The following is a 23,962-nucleotide window of genomic DNA, read 5'->3' on the forward strand; positions in this document are numbered from 1 at the left end:
GGACTACATGACAAGTATCCAGGCTCTCGCTCGTCCTGTGGAGGCCCCCAGCTGTGGCCCCGTCCGGCTCCAGAGGTCGCCCCGGCCACGGTACTTCTCCAAGCCCCAGATGAAGCACTCGGTGGCGCTGCACCGCGCACCACCCCGCGCGCTACGGACTTCCAAAGCCTCCTCCCTCAGCCGAAACACAGAGGAGATGTCTCTGAGGATGGCCAGGGGCGCGGACCCTGTGGACTGGCTGTTTGGACAGACACAGATGAGGACTTGAAGGGGGACGTGGCCGAACAAAAAAACGACACTTTTTTTGTACGTACTCTGGTGGAGTAGCTTATAAGTGCACAGTGGATTGACGTGCTGTTTATGAACGGATTACAAGCACCACATGGTGGTGGGACGCAGTACGGTGGCTGAACCAGCAAAAGACCAAAGTGAGGCTCTCAGAGAGCTGAAGACATATTTATTTCTATGCACTAAGGAGTTATGTCTCCATGTTTACATGCCTTTATAATATTGTTTTGGTGGAAATGTTTTATTGTTTCTAATAAAAAACAAATGAAAATATGTATTTGTTGCTCTGTTTCTTTCGAGTAGAGTTATTCCAGAACATGAATGTGTTTTGAGTGGGCAGTGTTGGGGGTAACTCATTACAAAAGTAACATATTACATGTAAGATATTACTTTTAGCAGTAACTCAGTAATATAACTTATTACTTATAGGATTTCAGTAATATTATACCAGTTACTTTGTCAAGTAACTCAAGTTACAAATTGAGTTCGTTTTTTTTAATCAAATCACATATTTAAATGAAGATACAATCATTTCCTAATCAAACTGTTTTTTATGCAAATAACCACTATAGATGATAATAACAAAGGAAACGGATAACATTTAGAATTTTGGATTGTTTACACTGACTTCAAGGCGGTTGAAATTATTTTTCAGGATGGTTCCGGGGCGGCGATGTCATTCTGCTGCTGCTGTTATTTGAAAGTAATGGAAAAGTAGTGTAATAAGTAACAAGTTACTCTACGCAGACAGTAATATTGTAAAGTAACTTATTACATTCAAATGAAAGTAACTAGTAATATGTAGTATATTACATGTTGCAAGTAAATTGCCCAACACTGTGAGTGGGTGACATGTGATTTTGGGTGAATATGAGTATTATAATTTAAAGGTAAATTGAAAGGCCTCAGTAAGATCCTTTCAGTGCCAAAAGGACACAACTGAAGTCATAAGCCACGTTTTAATGGGGGAAAAAAGACATATAAGGGGGTTTTGTTTGCTGTCAAAAGGGCATAACTGCTTTACGCCCATTTAACACCAAGTAAAACCCCGCTTTTGATACTGAACAAGCATTGTGGGTAGAGGATTGTAACAGCTGAAAATGCATGCTGACATAATGCAGTAATGGTAGCATAGCACTGCAGCATGATCACAACATTCTTCCTATTCATATTGTAAGTGATATTCTACTTTATGTCAATATTAGATCAGATGAATCTAAATCCCATGAAATACTGAGGCCTATAAATTCAAATGTTATTGTATAATGTTAGTGTGGTGGATTTGATCGAGCACTCTGTGCTCTGTTATGTTGGGCTGTTGAAGTGATTACTCTTGCATCGATGACTCATGCCTGTAGTATGTATGTTCCACAGTAAAGCCTATGTTGCTATCAAGTCTGCCTCCGTGACATAATTATTACTAGCAGTGTCGAGAGCTAACGACCACCCGCGTCTCGGTCGGAACATCCCACTATAGACAGAGCACCAGGGCAGAAGAGAGCGGGCTCTTGGAACAAGGGCAGTAAGAAGCCATCATCCGGCGGAGACTGCCGAAGATGTGGAAAGAGACATGAGCCGCGCCAGTGCCCTGCTTATGGAGCAGTGTGCCACAAATGTGGAAAAAGCAATCATTTTTCCAAGGTGTACCGAGCAGCCAGCTACAGTAACAGCAACTATAAGACAAAGACTGTGAACTGTATTGAGAGTGACGTGGATTCCTTGTACATCGGCACTGTGGAGAGTGAAGGACACGCAGTGGGCCAGGTACAGGGCGGTGCATGGTATACAACAGCCAGCATCAGAGGTGTAGCCGTGAAATTCAAGCTTGACACAGGCGCTGAAGCAAACGTGCTACCTTCATCCGTTGTCCGACAGATGCCGGGTCCCATTCAGCTGCGCCCCACAAAGACAGTGTTGATTGCGTTTGGGGGAGCTCGCCTGCACCCAGACGGCGTCGTATCTTTGAGATGTGAGACAGCCAAAGCTGCAGCTACACTGACATTTCACGTGACAAATCAGACAGACACATCGATCCTGGGCAGAGCAGCATGTGAAGACTTGCAGCTGGTAAAGAGGGTTGAGTCACTCACCACAATGCCACCAAAGCCTCCAGCCACCAAAGAGGAGTTGGTTGGGATGTATGCATCAGTCTTCACACGGCTCTGTGAATTCCCAGGGGTTCATCACATACATCTTAAGCCGTCTGTCATGCCTGTGATCCATGGCTGCAGGAACATCCCACTCTCAGTCATTGACAAGCTAAAGGACACACTACAAGACCTTGAGAGAAGAGATGTCATAACAGCTGTGAAAGAGCCGACAGAGTGGGTGAACAGCCTTGTCGTCACTCAAAAGAAAAATGGTGCACTAAGGGTATGCTTGGACCCTTGTGACCTAAATGAGGCTGTTATGCGCCAGCACTACAACATTCCCACCCCTGAGGATGTGTGCAGCAAGCTGGCAGGGAAATCCATCTTCACTATTCTAGACGAGAAAGATGGATATTGGCAGATCAGGCTGGACGAGCCATCTTCAAAACTGTGCACCTTCAACACACCATGGGGCCGGTTCCGCTTCCTCAGACTGCCATTTGGCATCAAATCTGCGAGTGAGGTATTTCAACAGAAGAACTGTGAGACCTTTGGTGACATACAGGGTGTACACATTATCACAGATGACATGATCATTGCTGCATCATCAGATAAAGAGCATGATGACATCTTGCGCAAAGTGATGGAGAGAACAGAGGCTGCCAATGTGAAGTTCAACAGAGACAAGATTCAGTTCAAAATTGACACAGTAAAATATATGGGTCACATCATCACGCCAGGGGGACAGAAACCTGACGGTGCAAAGGTGAAGGCAATCACCAACATGCCGCCCCCAGAGGACAAACAAGCCCTACAACGTCTGCTGGGGCTGACTAAGTACCTAACACAGTACATCCCGAACGAAGCCTCGTTGACGGCACCTCTCAGACAGCTACTCAGAAAGGATGCGATGTGGCAGTGGTGCCCGCATCACAGTGCAGCGCTGGAGAAGCTAAAGGCTGCCCTCACACAAGCCCCTGGACTGAGGTTCTACAAACACAAGAAGCCGCTGACATTACAGGCAGACTCATCAAAAGACGGGCTGGGGGCATGTCTCCTCCAAGAAGGTCAACCCCTGTGCTATGCATCACGAGCACTCACTGAGACTGAACAAAGATATGCTCAGATAGAGAAGGAGCTGCTTGCCATCGTCTTCGCAGCCAAAAGATTTCGCCAGTACATATACGGCAGGACAGTGACAGTGCAGACAGATCACAAGCCTCTGGAGATCATCGCGCGGAAGTCACTGAGCAAGGCACCAGCACGTTTGCAGCGTATGTTCCTACAACTGCAGAGGTACGATCTGAACATCACATACACGCCAGGCAAATACATGTATATTGCCGACACACTGTCCCGTGCGACAGCTAGCGGAGAAGGAGAAGACGTCGACGAGAACACTTTTGATGAAAAAGTCGTGTATGCCATGGAGGCCACGGACGGATGCGCTGAGTGAAGAGACACTCAGCCGGCTGAAAGAGGCAACTGCCGCAGACAACGTGTTACAAGCGGTGTGTGAGAAACACAAGAAAGGATGGCCAGCAAAACGACACAGCGTGGACAAGAGCCTGCACAGCTACTGGCCAATGAGACACAGCATCAGCCTGAGGAACGGTGTTGTGATGGTCGGAGACAAGATCATCATTCCCCAGAGCTTCAGAAAGGTAATCTTGGAGAAGCTACATCTAGCTCACCAAGGAGTGCAGCGCACAAAGGCTAAAGCTAGAAAAGTCCTCTACTGGCCTGGAATGGCACGTGACATTGAGCTAATGGTGGAGAAGTGTGCGCCGTGCCAACAGCTACAGCCACAACACCAGAAAGAGCCACTCATCACACATGAAGTTCCAGAGCTACCGTGGATGAAGGTTGGAGCAGACATCTTTGAGTTGAGAGGTCAGTCATACCTTCTGCTGGTGGATTATCTGACCAAGTACCCAGAGGTGCTGAACCTGCCTGACAAGACAGCTCACACAGTCATCCAGAAAATGAAGGCTGTCTTTGCCAGACACGGAATCCCCAAAGAGCTTGTGAGTGACAATGTTCCATTTGCTAGCTACAAGATGAAATCATTTGCTGCTTCATGGGAGTTCAAGCTCACACACTCCAGCCCAGGATACCCACAGTCAAATGGACTTGCTGAAAGGACCATAAAGACAGTGAAACATGCACTAAAGAAAGCACTGCAAACAGGCACAGACCCACATCTAGTGCTTTTGTCGCTGAGAAACACACCAGTGACGGGCCTGGATGTGTCACCCGCACAGATGTTGATGGGAAGGATCCTGCGGAGCACACTCCCATGTACCAGCACCATGCTGCAGCAGTCCATCCCGCAGCATGTGCACAGCAGGCTACAGGATCTGCAGTCCCGCCTACAGCGCTACTACGACCGAGACGCCAAGCCACTGCCAGCGCTGAACCCAGGTACCACTGTACACATGCAAACACGGCGTGGATGGGAGCCGGCTGTAGTGATGCACCAGAGGGAAGAGCCACGATCCTACACAGTTCAGACACCTGCAGGAAAGACGTTACGGAGGAACAGGCGCCATCTGAGAAAGATACACCCGAGTCTATGCAGAGACACTGACCCTGATGAACACTCGGAGGTAATGCTTCCTCAAACACCCAGGTCAGCCGAACCGCCACGACAAGACCCTCCAGTGAGTACTAACGACTCTCCTGCACGCCACACCAGAAGTGGTAGAGCGATCAGACGCCCTGCCAGATACAGAGACTAATCTCATGGACACTTGACTGAGTTGTAATTCTATGCACCTTAAGTGAGTCCCAAGAAAGAAAGAAAAAAAAAAAAAAAGGACAGAAGGTTGTGAAATTGAAACGCATTGGAATGTTTGTTGAAATGTTTATTGAGAAACAAAAATGAAAACAAAGTGGTTTATTCAATATATATGTTACACATGATGTTATGGTAAGAGTTAAGGTAACTGGATCCATAGTCCATGTCCCAGTCTAGAAAAGGGGGATGTGGTGGATTTGATCGAGCACTCTGTGCTCTGTTATGTTGGGCTGTTGAAGTGATTACTCTTGCATCGATGACTCATGCCTGTAGTATGTATGTTCCACAGTAAAGCCTATGTTGCTATCAAGTCTGCCTCCGTGACATAATTATTACTAGCAGTGTCGAGAGCTAACGACCACCCGCGCTCGGAGTTATTATAGGTGCACAACATATATTATAGGTGTTAACAACAGGTGCACCCACACGGCACACATGTTAAAAGTGTAGACAGACGTGTTCTGTCATTAAATATACATCATCTGGTAGAAACACATAACTGAACATTACCTTGTGCTTGTGCTTGCCTCTTGCCCTCTTCAATTTCCTTCCTTTTCTTTTTTCCGGGGCCAGGCGGATAGCTCCGTTTAGACATCATGCTGCCTGAATTGAATGTTTACAGACTGGTGAGCAGTGAGCGTGGAGGCGGGGCGGGGGATGGGAGGGGGGGGGGGGGGGTCAAAACAAACGTGACGATGATGACGCTCGCTTGTAGCCCTATCAGTGTCAAGAAGCCAGCAGTGATAGGGGTTGCCAGGTCAGTTAAACGATAATAGGTAAATTCTGCATAATCAGCATTGCTTTGGAGGGCGGCCCGCGGGGCCCTCTGGCAACTCCCAGGGGCAGGGCCTAGCGGGCCCTAGGCTACTTGGACCATAGGACTTGGACAACATACGGTACTCCATGTTGCGGCCATTGTTGTGTGACGCCAGACAACTGGTTCCCAGCCTAGTGGGGGTAGATTTTTTTCTCCCAGTTTTCAAGTCGGAGCTCCCACTTTGCCATTCCAGCGCACTTTTCCTAATAGAAGGCCAGAAAATCCGAAGGTCCCAGTTGGTTCACGGCTCTGCCCCGTCATGATACACAAACAACACACATGGACGCCGCTAGTGGGGCTTGGAAAAGAGAGGTGCCACCTCAGACAGGTGAGAGCGAGGAGACCCACACAAACACTAACAAGATCCCCCTCGTGTGCAGATCCAAGAGCTGAAGATGCCCCGTGGCATAGCAGTGGACTGGGTGGCTGGTAACCTCTACTGGACCGATTCTGGCCGAGATGTGATCGAGGTGGCTCAGATGTCGGGTCAGAACTGCAAGACCCTCATCTCTGGCATGATCGACGAGTCATACGCCATCGTAGTGGATCCACAGAGAGGGTAAGAGAGGAATCAGTGGCCTCACTGGCCTGTGTGTGTGTGTGTGTGTGTGTGTGTGTGTGTGTGTGTGTGTGTGTGTGTGTGTGTGTGTGTGTGTGTGTGTGTGTGTGTGTGTGTGTGTGTGTGTGTGTGTGCGTGTGCGTGCGTGCGTGCGTGTGTGAGAGGAATCAGTGGCCTGTGTGTGTGTGCGTACGCGCGAGCGCAGCTGCATCAAAGCTAAAGCAGGGGTGCCCAAATTATTTCCCATGAAGGGCCAAAACTCAATCTGGGTGGAGGGCCGAGGGCCAAAAATAAACGTTGTGGAATTACATAGAAAATTAACATTCTAAATCTAAAATAACATTTCAATATAATAATCTACTTTTTATCTGTTTGGTAATTGTAATAATTTTCAATTGGTTAGATCTATTTAAAAAAACATCTGCATTTGTGGGGAGCTTAAACATTCCACCAGTAAACACCCAGTTAAAAACAGTTGTATTTTCCACCTTTGTAATCAAGAGAGAAATTTGACTTAATTCACAACTTGAAAAATCCTCAAGGTACAGGGGCGGAGCGACCCCATCAGCTCAGGGGGGGGGCGAAGCTCTTAGATCCAACCTAGTGTCCTCTAGAGAGAGAGTGGCGTCAGCGGAGGACCAAAATGCGAGACTCATTAGCCAATGAACAGCCAGGAATGGGTCTCGCGCTACTTTTGCATGTGAAAATAAAGCTGATAATGTACAATTTGATTAATTTCAAGGGATGAAAAACCCTTTCAAAGTACAACACTGTCTATTTTTCTGCAACTCGACAGTGCTGCTTCTTTTACTCAAGAGTTCCACTTTCTACTTCCTGGAAAAAAACTGGTCCATTGGAGTGAATGGAGATGTCGGAACTCTTCTATTATACGGCTCTGATCCAACCCATCCCCCCCCCAAAAAAAAATTTATTAAAAAAATTGCCTTTTTTGCATGTTTGAATCTGTTTTAGCCATATTTAGTGGAATATCTCATTTTAAACACACCAATGTTATTGTCTATTGATTGAATTGCTCTCACACTCTGGCCTGGCATGCAAAAAAAAAGGCATGCAAAAAAAAAAAAAAAAAAAATATATATATATATATATATATATATATTTTTTGCATTTTTTTCCCCCCAAATCCGTGGCGGGCCAAAACAAACAGAGCCAAGTTTGGCCCGCGGGCCCCAAATTGGTCACCACTGCTATAAAGTGTTTGCGGCGGGGCAGGCGGTCAGACAGTATGGCATTAGCATTGTAGCTTGTAGCATAGCATTATATGACATCTTATATCGTTATCTGCAAGCTCTTTTTGCATTCTGTCTCTACAGGTCTGGCAGTGGATTACTTCAACGAGCGTCTGTACTGGGCCGACGCTAAACTCTCGGTCATCGGTAGCGTTCGTCTGGACGGCTCCGATCCCGTCATCGCCGTCTCCGGCCTCAAAAACAGTTGAGTTCTCTCCACGCTTGTGTCTGGGATCTGTTATAGGGTTTGAAAACATGATTTGGGACATGGATGTTAACACTTTCCCTGTGTTTATCTTTTCTCCTCTTTCATTTCATTTATTTAATGTGACTCATTGACCATGATCACATGGTATGGAGCACAAACAAAACATACAAAAACAATAGGCTACAATGGCACAAGGCATGGCTGCATATGTCATTTGAACAGAGGCAGGACATTCTTCAAAAAAGCACCTAATTTACACATTACTTTTTGTCTGTCTGATTGTAGTAGTAAGATCAGTTTAAACATAGATGGACAAGTTAAATAATATCTGGGTAAATATAACTCTCTGAAATTCAAAATAATTGCATTCTTGCATTCAAACAAAACATGATACTCGTCTCCCACACAGTTGTCACTACAGAGGTTACAGATCCTCATACTTCTATGCAGTCCTTTATATCTACCAACAACCTTGGGGATTCTGGTGTTATTAACCCTGAAGTTACAGATTGCATGTCTATGCCTTTGGTTTACATACAGCAGATAATTTTCCAGTTTGAGTTATTTTTTTAATTCTACGTACAAGTCACATGATGTCATGCTTCTGAGCTCACTTTGCCATTTCTGCATAAACTGATCCTTAAGACTTTGCTCAACAGTTGTAGCTTCAACCAGTCAATCTCACACAGCTCACGCGAGATCAGGGTTTTCCCACAGAGCCGGCTGCTATTGGTCCGTGATCGGCGAGCTGCGCGATCACTGGACAGGCCACCTGTCAATCACTCCCAAACAGTGTTGGGACTAACGCGTTATTAAGTAACGCGTTACAGTAACTAAGTTACTTTTTGCGGTAACGAGTACTGTAACGAATTACTTCATCAGTAACGTACATGTAGCGTACTTACAATTATTGCGGTTTAAACAGGCTCATTACTTGTTACTTCACGATTCTGTGCGGGACCTACAGCAGCGAGGGTAGAGAGGAAAATGCGAGTCTGACGGCGGTCTGATGAGGAAGTAGGCTAATCGTGCGGCACTTCTATACTTTCTAATGTTACTTGACCAAATTCTGATAGTGAAACGGGTCATTTTGCGCGAGCTGTGTTGTGTACGGTAGCGGTGTTCACTTCACACCGCTCGGTGAGTCAGCAGCATGGAGCCCTCTCCTCCTCGCTTCTCTCAGGCTGTCTGTCACCAGTGCCCTGCTGCACCAGGCAAGCACAGCACTCGTCTCTCACTCACAGATTCCCCTCGCGTTGGAGGGTGTTCACGGTGTGTTTCACGTTGTCATGAAATGGGGAAAAAAATGCCTGCAAGTCTGCTGCCTTTTGGAGATGAACTGCTATTAAAGGCAGCCGCGACGAGCGACTGCTTTGAGGCTCTGATCTGTCCCTATAGACCCCTTATACAGCTTGTCAACATGGAGCTCCGCGCGCATCGTGTAGGCAAAAAGCCCGGAGCCGCTCATTGACACAGACAGAGCTGTGTGAAAGACGCCGCTGTCAGGACTGCTCTGTGCTCATCTGCGACACACAGTTAGATTTTAGTTTTAAAATGCAGTTCTCGGCTTACTACCACAGCTTATCGCCTAGTGATAAGCAATGTTATGCATCGAAATTAACGTTGGTTAATGGGATGCGTCTTACAGACCCATACCATACGCACTGGCGCTGTCAATTCGCCAAGCCTAGAGTGGCCAGCAATACATATATCGTGCATTCCTTTATAACTGGGGATAGCGTAGATAATTATTCTGTAACTTGCAAAGATATATTGTTATGTTGATAATGCACACAACTCAATAATGACATTATGTAACGTTACTTGGTCGTTCTAACCGAGTGATGTGGCTGAGCAGCCTACAGTTTCAGGCAGCTTACCTGATTATGAAGAGCACTACATTTCGGGCATTTTTAATGATGTCCTCGTTCCAATCAGTTCAACTCAATAATGACATTATTTAACGTTACTTGGTTGTTAACTAACCGAGCGATGTGGCTGTCACTAGCAGCCTACTACAGCATACCTGATATGAAATGAGCGAGCACTGCAAAGTCGGGCATTTTTAACGATTTCCTCTTTGGGCTTGCAACCAAAGACACCTACGGTTAGCATTAAAAGCAGTATGAGTTGACGGGATTCGGTAAAACTTTAGTCCTTGCTTTGTTGATAGTGTAACAGACTGTTCAGTGTTGTGTTGTGTTCTATTGCGTGTGTGCGAGGCTGTGTATGTTCCCTCCGGTTGCCGTAGAACAGGATATGTGGGGAGAATAAAGGTGAAGCTGGTTATAACGTTACAGCCTGGCTCTATCGTTTATTATTTTATTAACCCAGTGTGAATGGGCGGACCCGAATACTCTGCTACAATAGCTTTCCGATTCTGGCATCCCACTGTACAACACGAAGACATGTCTTGCTCGAATAGTTTTCGGGCCACTGGAAAACTACTTGACAGGGCTGCGCGGAGTCTGTCTTTCTGCCTCCGTCTTGCGCATCTGATGCTGTTTGTTGTCATTGTGACGTAGGCGTATAATTGGTCTATCTGCAGGCAGCGCTGGGCTCTGCTGCTGAGTGTCACTCCGCTGTTACCCACAGTGTTTATGTTGTTCAGCAGCCAGGATATTATAGACTACTGATACAATTGTTAATTATAAAACGGCTCTCTCAAATCAAGCAATCTGATTGGTTCACAGCCATTGTATAATTCCAGTAACCGAGTCCAATAACCCTTGGCCATGGGTTATTGGTTGCCATGGCAACTCTCTTACTAAAAGCCTTTGGTTACCTCAAAAAAAACAAATGGCGGAGACAGCTGTCAGATCCTTGTGAATCGATCTTCGCTTATAACTTTACTAATACTTCGCAGAAAATTATGTTTTGTACAAGAATAGATGCGGGCTAATGTCTTCTTTGCAAAAAAAAGGCTGTTAACCCCGCATTTAACCCCGCATTTGACCCCGTAACGTTAGTTGGTGTCGGGCTTTGCAGAAAGCATTCAGCTTCTCAGCAAGCGCTGAGAATGCAGCGCTGCGCTCGAGCTGCCTGTCGGGGTTTCCAGAAAGCTCTCAGCTTCTCAGCAAGCGCCAGGATTGGCCAATGTCAACTTCAGTCTCCAGAACGATCCAATCAAATCACCCGCACGTCTATCTTCTTGCTAGAGGTCCCGCCTTACAGTAGTGTTTCAACTGACTCTATCAGAATACCATGCCAGTCGGACTTATAGTATTATTATTATTATATTATTATACTTGGAAACCGTTTTATAAAAGCAATATAGCACTCGAGCTGCGTGGTGTTGTGGAATATATCCCGCTGATAAGCTGTTATCCCACTCGGCCTGCGGCCTCGTGGGATAACAGCTTATCAGCGGGATATATTCGCCACAACACACTTGCTCTCATGCTATATTGCTTAATTATACACTGCCAAAAGTGTACTGGCTACTTTTTGAAGGCAATAATAAATATGCCTCAATGCCTAAATGTTGTGTTTTCTTGTTCCACTACTTTTCGTCATAGTGATAATGGGTACAATGATCAAATTTGACAGTTGTGTTGTCCCACACTGTGCTACAGCAACCCCAAAATAATGTGTGTGCATTACTAAGAGAATTGAGCCAAGAAAGAAAATGTGCCCTTGGGTCTCATTGGCTGCTGTTCTTTACTTGCAGGCACTGCCTCCATAGTCATCCCAGTGCTCCTGCTGCTGTTACTGGCACTGCTGGTGGTCGGCGCCATCTTGTGGTACAAGCGGAGAATGCGTGGGTAAGTAGCTGTTTCAGAGGCCAACAACAAGCTGTTCACTTGAACTGTCTCCTCCATTTCTGGTCCGTTCCTCTCACCTGTACTATCTAGCTTCTCTCTTTTTCTCTGACCTCTCATCTCCTATGGACGGGCAAATCTCCTTCTCAACGCTTGTGGTAACTTTATAGAGTTACATACATGTAATGTAATTCACCTGTTGGTCCTATGACCCCCCAGATCCCGCCCCCTCCCTTCCCTAATATCCAGTCAGATTGGCCATGCTGTCTGTCAGTCCATGTGTCCATGCTGCTGGTCAGTGTAGAACCTGTCTGTTTGTGGTCCTTGCCTGCCATCTCCTGTTTGCCTCCCTCAGGGTTTCCCACCCAGCAACGCAGGGGTCTGTTGACTATGGAATATGGAATCTCTTTTCTGGTGATGCAAAGTCAATTGAACTGTTTTGCCCCTCTCCCTCTCCATACTCTCCCCTGTTTACACTGACTACGTTTACATGCACACAATATTCCACTATTATTCGGAAAATGACAATATATTTGATAAGGGTCATGTAAACAGCATATTGCAGTTGCATTTTCCGAATTTGCCCTTTTTCAGAATTTAGCATTTTCCGATTAAGACATCTGGGTTAATCCAGTATTATTCGGGTTTTCGGAGGATTCTTTGATCATGTATACAGCACATTCGGAATATGCATCTCAATCAGGGTTTTTACCGCAGTTTGCGACGCATGTTGCCTGTTTGTGGTCAACTGATGTGTGCTAGAAAGCTCTAGAACAAGCGATATAATCATAATAATCCATCATCTCTGGCATGCCAAAAGAAAAGCTGACATTTCTGATCGGGAGGAGATGAGAAACATCGTTTTAAAGAGAGAGATATTTAAAGAGAGAGTAGTGTCCACGGAAGTCCAAAGTGCTTGCGAGCCTGCGAGGTAATAACGTAGGCTACTAGCCTACTTTTTATGAAAGACTTGGATGCGCAACACCAAACTTTTCAGCAGCAAGCTCCTGAAATGGACCAAGAAGTGATGCTCGTAAGAATAGTGCTGCTCTGTTTATTCTCAACAGAAAAACTCTGCGGCTCCGCCTACCTGCATCTCTCTCTCCCCCCCTCCCTCACGTGTTGGGGAGGGCGAGCTACGGCTGCATGTAAACGGGAACAAATAGTGGATTATTCATTTAGTCGGAATATTGTCATTTTCCGAATATGGGCAAAAAGCGGAATATTGTGTGCATGTAAACGTAGTCAATGTGTGCTAGGCCGACTTGATGCTTAACACCATGTGCTTCCATAGTAGTAAAGTGTATGCATCTATGACTATTGTTGATGTGCTTGCAAACCACCAAATATTGACAGTGTGAAAGTCCAGCATTCTCCTTCATAGACATGCTGCGGTATATTTAGAGTCAGTTGAAACACTACTGTAAGGCGGGACCGCAAGAACGTGCGGGTGATTTGATTGGATCGTTCTGGAGACTGAAGTTGACATTGGCCAATCCTGGCGCTTGCTGAGAAGCTGAGAGCTTTCTGGAAAGCCCGACAGGCAGCTCGAGCGCACCGCTGCATTCTCAGCGCTTGCTGAGAAGCTGAGAGCTTTCTGGAAAGCCCGACACCAACTAACGTTACGGGGTTAAATGCAGGGTTAAATGCGGGGTTAACAGCCTTTTTTTTGCAAAGACGTCATTAGCCCGCGTCTATTCTTGTACAAAACATAATTTTCTGCGAAGTATTAGTAAAGTTATAAGCGAAGATCGATTCACAAGGATCTGACAGCTGTCTCCGCCATTTGTTTTTTCTACACTGTCATTTGAGGTAACCAAAGCCTTTTAGTAAGAGAGTTGCCATGGCAACTCAATAACCCATGGCCATGGGTTATTGGAGTGGGTTACTGGATTTATACAATGGCTGTGAACCAATCAGATTGCTTGATTTGAGAGAGCCGTTTTATAATGGCTGGTATATCGGTGTGATCAAAGGGCCTTTTGACAGAAAGCTCATTGACAACCTTTAAAAAAAAAAAAAAAACTCTCGTAACGGACAAGCCCGTCTTTTATTGTCACACGAACAATACATGCATGCGGCCACAACACACTCATGCTGACGGTGGCCGGTGAAAAGTGTCCTCTGCATTTAACCCATCCAGGCATGTCCTTTCCTCCGGTGGGCAGGCCAGGAGCAGTGGTCGCTTTCTCGTACAGCGCCCGGGGACCAACTTCGGATGTTGTCGTCACTGGTCGGTTGACAATGACGATCTGATCTTCTGCATGTTTTTAGTGGGGTGGTTATATACGGAGGAACCCCCTGGGCGAGCACGGGGAGAACATGCAAACTCCACACAGAGAGAAAGGCCCTTACGACGAGATACCCCACCTGGGCAGTAGGCACTGAAGATATGGGGGGGAACACAACCACAGCGCCCACAGTGTCCCAGGCGAGAATCGAACTCAGGACCTTCTGACTGTGAGGCGACAGCTCTACCACTGAGCCACCGTGCCCCTTTACATGTGTTGTCTTGACTGTGTGTAGCTGGTGGTGAGTGATCGTCTGGCTTATTGCTAGGTTATTAAACATTTCTGTCCTCTGTGAACTGTTTGAGTCAAGGTTTAAATAATAGTTTGTTCTCTTTTTTTTTTTGCACCCGTGTGTTCTAAACCCAATCCTTCATAACTTATGCTCTAACTCCGTTTTGCTTGTCTTTGCTTGTTCACAGTGCCAAGGGCTTCCAGCACCACAGGATGACCAATGGAGCGATGAACGTGGAGATCGGGAACCCTGCCTACAAGATCTATGAAGGAGAGCCTGACGACGACGCCGGAGAGCTCCTGGATTCAGACTTTGCTTTGGACCCAGACAAGGTAACGCACCCAAAAGCCACTTTGTTTATGGCCCAGGTGTTAAATAAATAAATAAATGAATGGTGTGTAAACTGCCTTCCTCAGGGTTCATCTGAGATTAGAAAACATTTTGAGGCTATAAAGTTTGTGAAAGTTTGTGAGTTAGCGCTACAATTATGGAATGTATTTATTCAATTCAATCTGACCACAAGCACATTTTCAACATTTCCTGCCTTACTCAATGTGTTCCCCCCTCATGTTAAAACGAAACCTACATCTTTGCATGAAAGTGATTTAGTCTAACGTCTAACTAGAGACAGTCTCATGGAGCACTCATGTTAGCCAGCTGCGCACCAAAACACACTTTTAATTTGACATAATGACTATTTTGGGACCCGCCACAGGGTAGACCCCTGAGCGTCACACATTAAACGTAAAATCTAGACCCGCTTGGTGGGTCTTAATTTCGGGCCCTGTAAGTACTTAATTCATCATTTATAAAGCATTGTTCATATGTTACTAAGCATTAGTAAGTAATTCATAAACACTGTTATACATGTTTTATTCCTGATTAATCAGCTAATTTCTAATTTATTTAACACTTGTATTTAATCTAATTTATAAATGCTTTGTAAGGCATACATAGTCCTCACTTTAGATTAGGTCAGACAAAATACTTCACTAACAATTACTAACTACCTAAATTACATGGGGCATGGCTATAGGGGTGGCCCTGGCCACACCCTCAAATCTGATTTGACACCCCAAAATCCTGAGGGCGCCAGGTCCCCGCCATCCACAGCTGAGCTCTAGCAGGCTCATTTTTTTTTTTTTAACACGTTGACTGCCACTGACGTATTAATACGTCAAAAAAAATCCAGCGGTTCACTGCCATTGACGTATTAATACGTCAAAAAAAAAATCGTTTTTTTTTTTTTGACGGTGCTACGTGGATCAATGCCCCCCACGTCTCCTATGGAGATATTGGAAGTATTGAATGTGTATAATCTATTTTACCGACCAGCTAGGTGGCGACGGTCCTCTCCCGACAGAGAGAAAGTCAACCAAAAGCAGCCGCCTCCCGCGGCTGCTTCCTCCATTCTCAAGGAAATGGCTTGGCGATTTTACAGTCAGAAACGAACGAGCCTCATTCTCATACTGTAGGCGGGGACGCTTTCGCGCTGCTGCGGTGGGGGGTTCCAGAAATGGTTTGGGTGGGCAGCATAAAGCCTAGAGTCGCACAGGGCTTCATCGGGGCTCTCAAACCCAAGAGACGAGTGAGACCTATCCACACTCGCTGCCAGGGAGGGAGGCTGCTCAAACTCGCTGCCAGGGAGGGATGCTGCTCAAACTCGCTGCAGCAGCAGCAGCAGAACACTTGCTTGTGACAAACGCAGGCTGAAAGCCACTAGACACGCCTACGGAGGGAGGAGTTGAAGGAGAGGGCGTTCGGAACTATATTGTTTGGATGTCTGATCTCTCACTGATGCCAAAAATAAATGGTTAAAGTGACTGTTCTGCCTGTTTGATTGAATTTCACAAAACTGCGATTATCTCAGCTTTCACTCTCAGACGCTAAAACCATGCTGTACTCAACGGCTAATATCTACATAACTACTAACTCTACAAACTAACTCTTTTAGACAGAGAAAGCACACATTCTATTAGTACTTTTGTGAACTTTGTGTTGACAAACTCCAAGCAGAAAAGAATCCTCGGCTCTTGTAAAATGAGCCAGAATCCTCAAAAAAACGGCTTGGCAAAAGCTACCTACAGCAAAAAAAAAACGGCTGGCAGTCAATGTGTTAAAGCTAGCATGAACAGCATGTTATGGTATCATATGAAACTATAAGACCTAGGGCAGTGATACGCAACTTGAGGCCCAGGGGCCAGATGCAGCCCCCGAGAGGGTGCAGAGTGGCCCCCTGACCATTTTCTAAATTCACAATAAAGAATAACATGAAATAAAGTTTGACAGAGCTCCAGTTAAACTGTCAAATATCGCAGCCTGCTTGCCACCCAGACACTTAATATGTACTTAACTCATTGAGTGCCAATGACGACTATAGTCGTCAATTCAAATAGTAACGTTGAGTGCCAAAGACGACTAAAGTCGTCAATTGCGATTTTTGACGGTGGGACGTGCATCAAAGCCTGATCCATCTCCTGTGAAAGTATGGTGGATGTTGAATGTGTAAAAGCTATTTTACCGACCCATTAGGTGGCGACAGTGCTCTCCAGATTAGAAAAAGGCGAGGAAAAAACAGAGAAGAAGTCATGGGGAAACGGAAATCGCATCGGTATGCATCGATATGCATGAAGCATAACGTTAGCTGTGCCTGCAGCAGCCAATCTGCTGCCACAATTGAGCCCCTCCGTCTCCGCTGCGATAGCTGATTTAGTTGCCGACACCAGCGTCTTTCTGAAAAGTTACATTATTTTCAGCTGGGAGCCGGCGACACGCTGTGAAAAAGCGGGGTGCAGCGCACTTTTCAGTGCAGAGCAAACGCAGAGCAAACGCAGCAGAGCCACCAGAGACACTCCCACGGAGGAGGAGGAGGGGGGTGGGGCACGCAGGGCAGCATACAACCATTGACAGTAAACACAGACCCAGACAGCAGGCTCGATGGACAGAGACAGGCAAACAAGCTAGAATATCTGATGCCCACCAGCAGTAAATCAAGACCAGCAAGAAGGTGTAGGGTCTGCGCACGCAGGGGCCAGCGCTGCTGGTTGCAGCTAAAAAATATTATTTGGCCAAACAAAATTCCTTTGTTTTCACTGTTTTATTGAAGGAAATTATTTTTGAGGTGTCACATCAGAAAATATTAGCTTCAGAGTCAGTGATGTGCTTGAAATGCTTCATTTCACAAAAGGCTGAATATCTCAGCTTCTAAATTGAAACGTGTGTTTTTGCTGAAATCCACCTATCTTCTCCGGCTGATAACTAAAGAACGGAAAATGATATCAATAAACTTTTTTTTGCTGATGATAGAAGAGAGTCTCTTCGTTCTTTGGGCGTGTTCGGTGTTTACATAGTAATATCACACAATATTCTGTGGGCCTCGAGAAATCACTGAAAACGCTCTGAAACTCTGGCACTGGGAGCGTCCGTTCTCCAAAAGTGGCTGGCACTCAATGAGTTAATAAATTAGTTGATGTTTTTTTATTTTATTATTATTCCGCAGGAATGAGTCCGGAAGTGTACTTCTGGGTTTGTGAGAGGAAAAGTCTATGGGATTTAACATGGGGGTTTCGCTTAAATGCATCAAATCAGGTCTGTGGTTAACAAAAGTTTATGGGATTGCGAATTTGGGTTCCGCTGATATGATAATCTTCACAAACGCGAATAGCTTTTATGACTTTTGGAACGCTTTTTTTTTAAACGCAATTTTTATAAAAAGGCATAAAAGTTATTCACGTTTGTGAAGAGTCTCATGCTGAACCCAAATTCACATTCCCATAAACCTTTGTTAACCACAGACCTTATTTTATGCATTTAAGTGAAATCCCCATTCTTAAAACCCAATAGACTTTTCCACTGAAGAAACAAATGGTGGCGATTTCTGGATAAAGCCTACAGAAATACATCATCTGTGCGGTACTCTACGTGAGCGCTGCATAGTGTGTGTCCACTCCGCTCATGTCTCAGTGCTCTGCCTACTTCTGGCAGGGAGGCCCATTTCTAGTCCACAAAAACAAGTGGTCTTTTTGGAAGTAGGGAGATAAGGGGAATGTTTTGTCCAGCAGCCTCTGTGCTTACGTGTTACGTTGACTCACGTGTTACATGGCTGCTATCTATAGCCCAGACACATAATTGTCTCCCTGATTCTGTGTTGTTTCATTTGTACCTCTGTGACACACTCTCCCACCGGGGGAGGGAAAGACCCAAAAATATACAAATAAACTTCAATCAAGATATATTCAATATATTTTTTCACAACACGTATTAAAACCGACCTTGGGGGTGGTTCATTATTTCCTCTCTGGTGTCTTGGGACTTGGTCGCTATGCATTCTTACAGTTCTCTATGGTGATGTTGATGAAGAGTCTTCCATATGAACTGTCTTGATGTTTTTTGCACAGTGCCTGGTAAGTCCCCTCTTCTGAATCCAAACTACTGCCAAATAGATCATGTTGAACTCTTTCATGGGACAAAATGAATGATCCTTACTGTAGCATAGCTGCCAACAACCTCCTCCTCCTTGGTGTCATTCATTTCTATCTGTTTGCTGTTTTCCAGTTGTCCTCTCTATGACTGTTAGACACCGTCTCTAGCTTCTGATTGGTTAAGAGGCCTCTAATTGGCCTACAAGTCAACATCAGCTCTGCAGAGTGGATTCTCAACAGATTAGTTCAGTCAAACAAGTTTGTATTGTGTGTGTGTGTGTTGTGTGTGTGTGTGTTGTGTGGCGGGGGGGGGGGGGGGGGTGTGTGTATGTGCATCTTGTGTTTCTAGGAGTGTGTAGAGCAGTGCAGTCTCATGCAGCGAGAGGGGGGTCGCGAACCCCAGCCTAAAGTTTTTGGGAGGTCTCGGCTCAAAAAGGTTGAGAACCACTGTACTACTCTATACTCTGTGTGTGTGTGTGTGTGTGTGTGTGTGTGTGTGTGTGTGTGTGTGTGTGTAGGAGTGTGTATATGATGTGATGTTTGTATTAATGTCAAAGTGATTACTCTGTGGATGAGGGAGAAGGTCAGGGTTCATGGATCTCCAAAGCAGACCAGGAATAGATAGACCCATTTTGGCAATGTACATTCACATTCACACATACACACGTGTGTGTGTGTGTGTGTGTGTGTGTGTGTGCGCGCGCACACACACACACACACACACTAGTTCCTCTAGCTGGCCTACATTTTGAGTTCGGGCCTGATAATATGTAGCCTGAATTCACAGTGACAGTACACACACACACCCTTTGTGAAAATTAATTTGGATTTATCGTAAATATTCAGCCTTAAATTGTTCTATACCTAAACCAAAAAATAGACTAAAGGTCTTTACAGAGGAGAGAGAGAGAGAGAGAGAGAGAGAGAGAGAGAGAGAGAGAGAGAGAGAGAGAGAGAGAGAGAGAGAGAGAGAGAGAGAGAGAGAGAGAGAGAGAGAGAGAGAGAGAGAGAGAGAGAGAGAGAGAGAGAGAGAGAGAGAGAGAGAGAGAGAGAGAGAGAGAGAGTTTAATGTGTCTCTGGGTGTGATGGTGATGATGTAAGAGATATGAACGTCAGCCTAGTATCATCTGCAGCACAGAAGTGCTCATGAACAATGTCCTTAAGGCATGTTATGTTATGTGTGAAATGTTTCTGTTATAGTAGTAGCAGACATACAGAACAAAAAGCAGGGGATGCATTCAAAAGAATCAAAAAAGAAAATAAGATGCATTGATCATTAGCTCCCTGGACTGTAGTGGACTGTAGTGGACTGTAGTGGACTACAACTGGAGTCAAATGTCGTGTTTACAAAATGTTTTATCTCAGTGATTATGTTCTTACTGATATTTGTGCTAAGCTCGTATCTCCTCTCAATCAACTCTCCAGGTCCCTGAGATCATCAGAACGTTGAGGCAGGCTGGGAAGAGCTCGGCGCGCAGTGATGACATCACCAACGCAACCAACAAAACGTCCACAGCCTCCGGAGGCGGCGCTCCCTCAGAAAACACACCTCGCCTCTTCGACAGCTCCCACGACCACGTCCACGTCTCCACCGTCATCCTGTCTCCCACGGCTTTCTCTTCTGCGGCCGCGTCAGCGTCGCTCACAAGAAAGCCCCGCCCGCCCTGATCGACGAGTGCGTGGAGAAGTTGGGCCAGTCACGTGGCCCGGCGGCGGGCGCTAAAGGAGGAAATGGCGAGGGATTGGCGGGCGGGCTGAGGAGGGCGTTGTCCTTCCAGTCCAACGGTCTGGGAAGTGGGGGTGTCGGTGACGGGGCTGCGGACAGCCCCACCAGCGGCAGGCGCCCCCTGCTGTTCAAACAAGACCCCAGCTTCCCCTGTCTGCAGGCGCTGGACGAGAACGGACTCTCAACAGAGATCTCTCACGCCAACGCTGCTGACACACACACACACACACACACACACACACACACACACACACACACACACTCTGCTGCAGTGCAGCCCACCAGCCTGCAGGACAACAGGACCATGCTGTTTATGGTCATTTACATCAACACAAGCACGTGAATATCTGCAACGTTCACTGTTCCAATGCTCCAATCATATAGAAGAGTTTGAAAATTGTGTTTCCCATGTTTGGAAAAATGATGAATTAATGTCAGCTTTTCTGCTGAGAGATTGAGTTTAGTTTTGGGAGAAATGACCCAAATAACAAAGATTCCTTTGAACGAGGAAGTAATGTAATTTTCGTTGCAGATGGGAACGCTCTTAGCTACTTATTTTCTCTATGGATTTACTTGCAGTTTGTGACAACAAGCCTCACGTGCGCTGTTTTGATGCGTTTCTCTCGTGATCAGCGCTGATCACGGGTCTTCTCGGATCCACTCTTATTACACATAAGGATAAATAGACCCGGACCCGTGGGGACCTTAATTGACCATAAGAAATATGGACCCGGCCCCGTACGGGTCTCGGGTCGGGTCCCGGGTCCTATGGGTCCGAGTAGACCCGTGAAGACCTCTACCTCACACTACAACATGAAAGAAACTACATGGGATGTGTTTTCGGTCCTATTGACATTGACTTGTTGGAAAAATAGGTAAAAATATCTGTGGAGGCTAACCTATGTAATTACACACATACTCATATTTTTTATTTTATTTAAATCTTCTCCTAGACATGGACTCCAATGCATTCTTTTTATGAACTGCATGTTCTAAGCTACTGTTTTCTGAATTGGAATTCAACCCACACCTTAAAACCCATTGAGATTTTATACAGTCACAAATATGTGAATGTTGTGACCTCAGTAGAGTGCTACAGTGGTATCCAGATTTTGCACAAAAATCCCAAATGCTTTGATTTTGAAATATTTTTTAGCACATCACAATGAGGTTGAGGGCTGTGCCAACTTGGCAGCATTGTTGTATATGAAATCTTAAACTGGGCGATATTCCCTTTTTAAAACCCACACCCTCTGATTTGATTTCTAATCCTTCTCACCAGTTGACTTGTGGTTACTGTTTGGGTCGATCTCCTCTCTTCCTGCAGGTCCCACGCATAGCCTGTGTGAACCACTTCATCATTAGCAGAGCCCAGGCGATGATGGACAACATTGACACCTTCATAGAGGTGAGTTTTCATATTTCACTCATGTCAGATTTAAGTTTTCCTTCTGTAAACTTTCTCGCTCTCATCTGGAAGTGATGAAACACCCAGCTCATTGATTTACAATGATACCTGAAGTTCCTAACATTTCTGATCCAGATTTCTGATTTCACAAAGTAGACTGAGTGACAAGAGTAGTGTTCAACAATGAGAAAAGCAAAGCAGACTGTCATCAGCTGTACTGCTTATTCACTTTGACACTGCCTGATCTCATGTCTCCTCCTTCCTTCCTCTGTCTTGTGTCTCACGCTGATCTCCCCTCCCAGAGTCTGTTTGCGCTGGCAGCAGATGAGGACTCTGAGGTGAGGAAGAATGTGTGCTGGGCTCTGGTCATGCTGCTGGAGGTCCGCCCACATGCACAGCATCATCCAGGTAAGCGTGGACACAAATCCCCACTCAACTGATGTGTCTGGGACATGTTATCATCAGACCTCTCTGTGTGTTGAGTTGTACGTGAAAACAAATTGCACCACATTCATATTTGAGTCGGCTTAAGTTTTCCTCCTCAAACTTTCCCGCTCTCATCTGGAAGTAGTTAGAGAATTTTAGCAAAATGCTTGGACCATCTGTGAAAAAATTTACTACCAATAGCTTTCTTCACCAATGTGTTCTTATAGGTGTCTAGAATCACCTCTCAATTAGTGCAAACCCAAATCCTCGTGGAAAATCCTGGTTGATTATACACTGTGCTTTACATAACAATAACCAATATACCAATATCATATGGTCAGGGAGACATTTTTACTCAAAAATAATGTTTGGAATGGATTCAGCACCCCTGAAAACCCCAAGTTAGACACCCCACAAGTTCATTTTAGACTTTTAATTTTTATCATATTTTTCACCCAAGCCCTCGGGGCACCTTAACTTTGATTGGCTCTCCAGGATGTTCCACGAGGATTTGGGTTTGCAGCTCTACTGTCATCAATCTGTAATGTTCAGTGTATTACAGGAATAAAAAAATAAATACATTGTGTGTGTGTGTGTGTGTGTGTGTGTGGAGGGGGGGGGGGGGGGCTCTCTCTGGATATTAAGGTACTATTCAACAGTGAATATAAGGACAGTGCCTCATGCGAGTGTGGAGCCCCTGCACAGACTGTGGAACATATAATCACCAGTTGCCCCAAACAACGGCCACCGCATGGAGAACGCGGTCTGATGGAACTGGACGATGAAACGTTGGCCTGGCTTGCCTCAACGGAGCTGCAGGTCTAAAGACACACTCCAGAAGAAGAACAGTGAATATAAAATGTACATGTCAAATGTAGCAGTTTTTTGTTTTGTTTTTTTGTAGTTTATTTTATTTTTTCCCTTTTTTAAGTCTTATGGAATTTTCCTTTTGAAAAGAGACACTCACCAGCTACCTAGAAGCTACACTCACTTGAATATGATCTGGATTGATAGACCTACAGTATGTAGAGTCTGCTGCCCAAGTCTGTCTTGCACTGTACTTTGCACAGTAGTAGCCTACTACTAGTAGATCTATGTCACCTCCAGACAGATCCCTGTAGCCTACTTGACTGGAATTTGTGCCATGGTCGGCACTTTATCATTCACAGCACAGGACGTAGATATAGGACGAATTGCGTGATTGCGTCACGGGATCCGGTCCTCTGCGACCAATCACGTCACGCGAAAAAAAAATTAATAATCATATGTCAGGCGAGGCGCGCACGCAACATCATTTCAAATTGAGTTTTGAGAGGTGACACGACGAGAGATCTGACTTCTGCTTTTACTGCTTTTAACGAATTGTATTTGGATTTTGGAGGCCACATTTCTCTTTGACGCAATGGCGATGCATGAGGTAAGGCAACGAGTGTTTGTTTATGTTGTCATTTTTGTGTCGTTTCAGCTGCAAGTTTAGCTAACTTAGTTGTGTTGCCTGCCCTGCAGTTAGCTAACTAACATTGCCATTTGACAGGCAATGGAGGACGGGGGCTTCCCCTCGTCGGCTCGTCCGCTAGTTGCTCGGTGTCACGGTGTGTGAGATGGACTTTTAACTTTTGATCTGCCAAATGCTAGTGTAGGCTATTTAATGTAATGTTTGTGCAGCACTGGAGTGACTGAAGCGA

General features: G+C 45.5%; 1 protein-coding gene across 1 annotated transcript in view; it reads left to right on the forward strand.

Moving 5' to 3' along the window:
* LOC310795879 (uncharacterized protein) overlaps positions 1–396 on the forward strand; it is a 1,098-nt gene extending 702 nt beyond the window's left edge. The window contains exon 2 of the mRNA XM_083657972.1: positions 1–396. This exon is cut by the window's left edge and continues 138 nt beyond it. Coding sequence (XP_083514098.1) covers positions 1–268 — 268 coding nt within the window. The 3' untranslated portion in view covers positions 269–396.
* The last annotated feature ends 23,566 nt before the right edge of the window (positions 397–23,962 follow it).

This window comes from Poromitra crassiceps (genome assembly GCF_964638095.1).
Source record: "Poromitra crassiceps genome assembly, chromosome: 22".
Lineage (NCBI taxonomy): Eukaryota > Metazoa > Chordata > Actinopteri > Beryciformes > Melamphaidae > Poromitra > Poromitra crassiceps.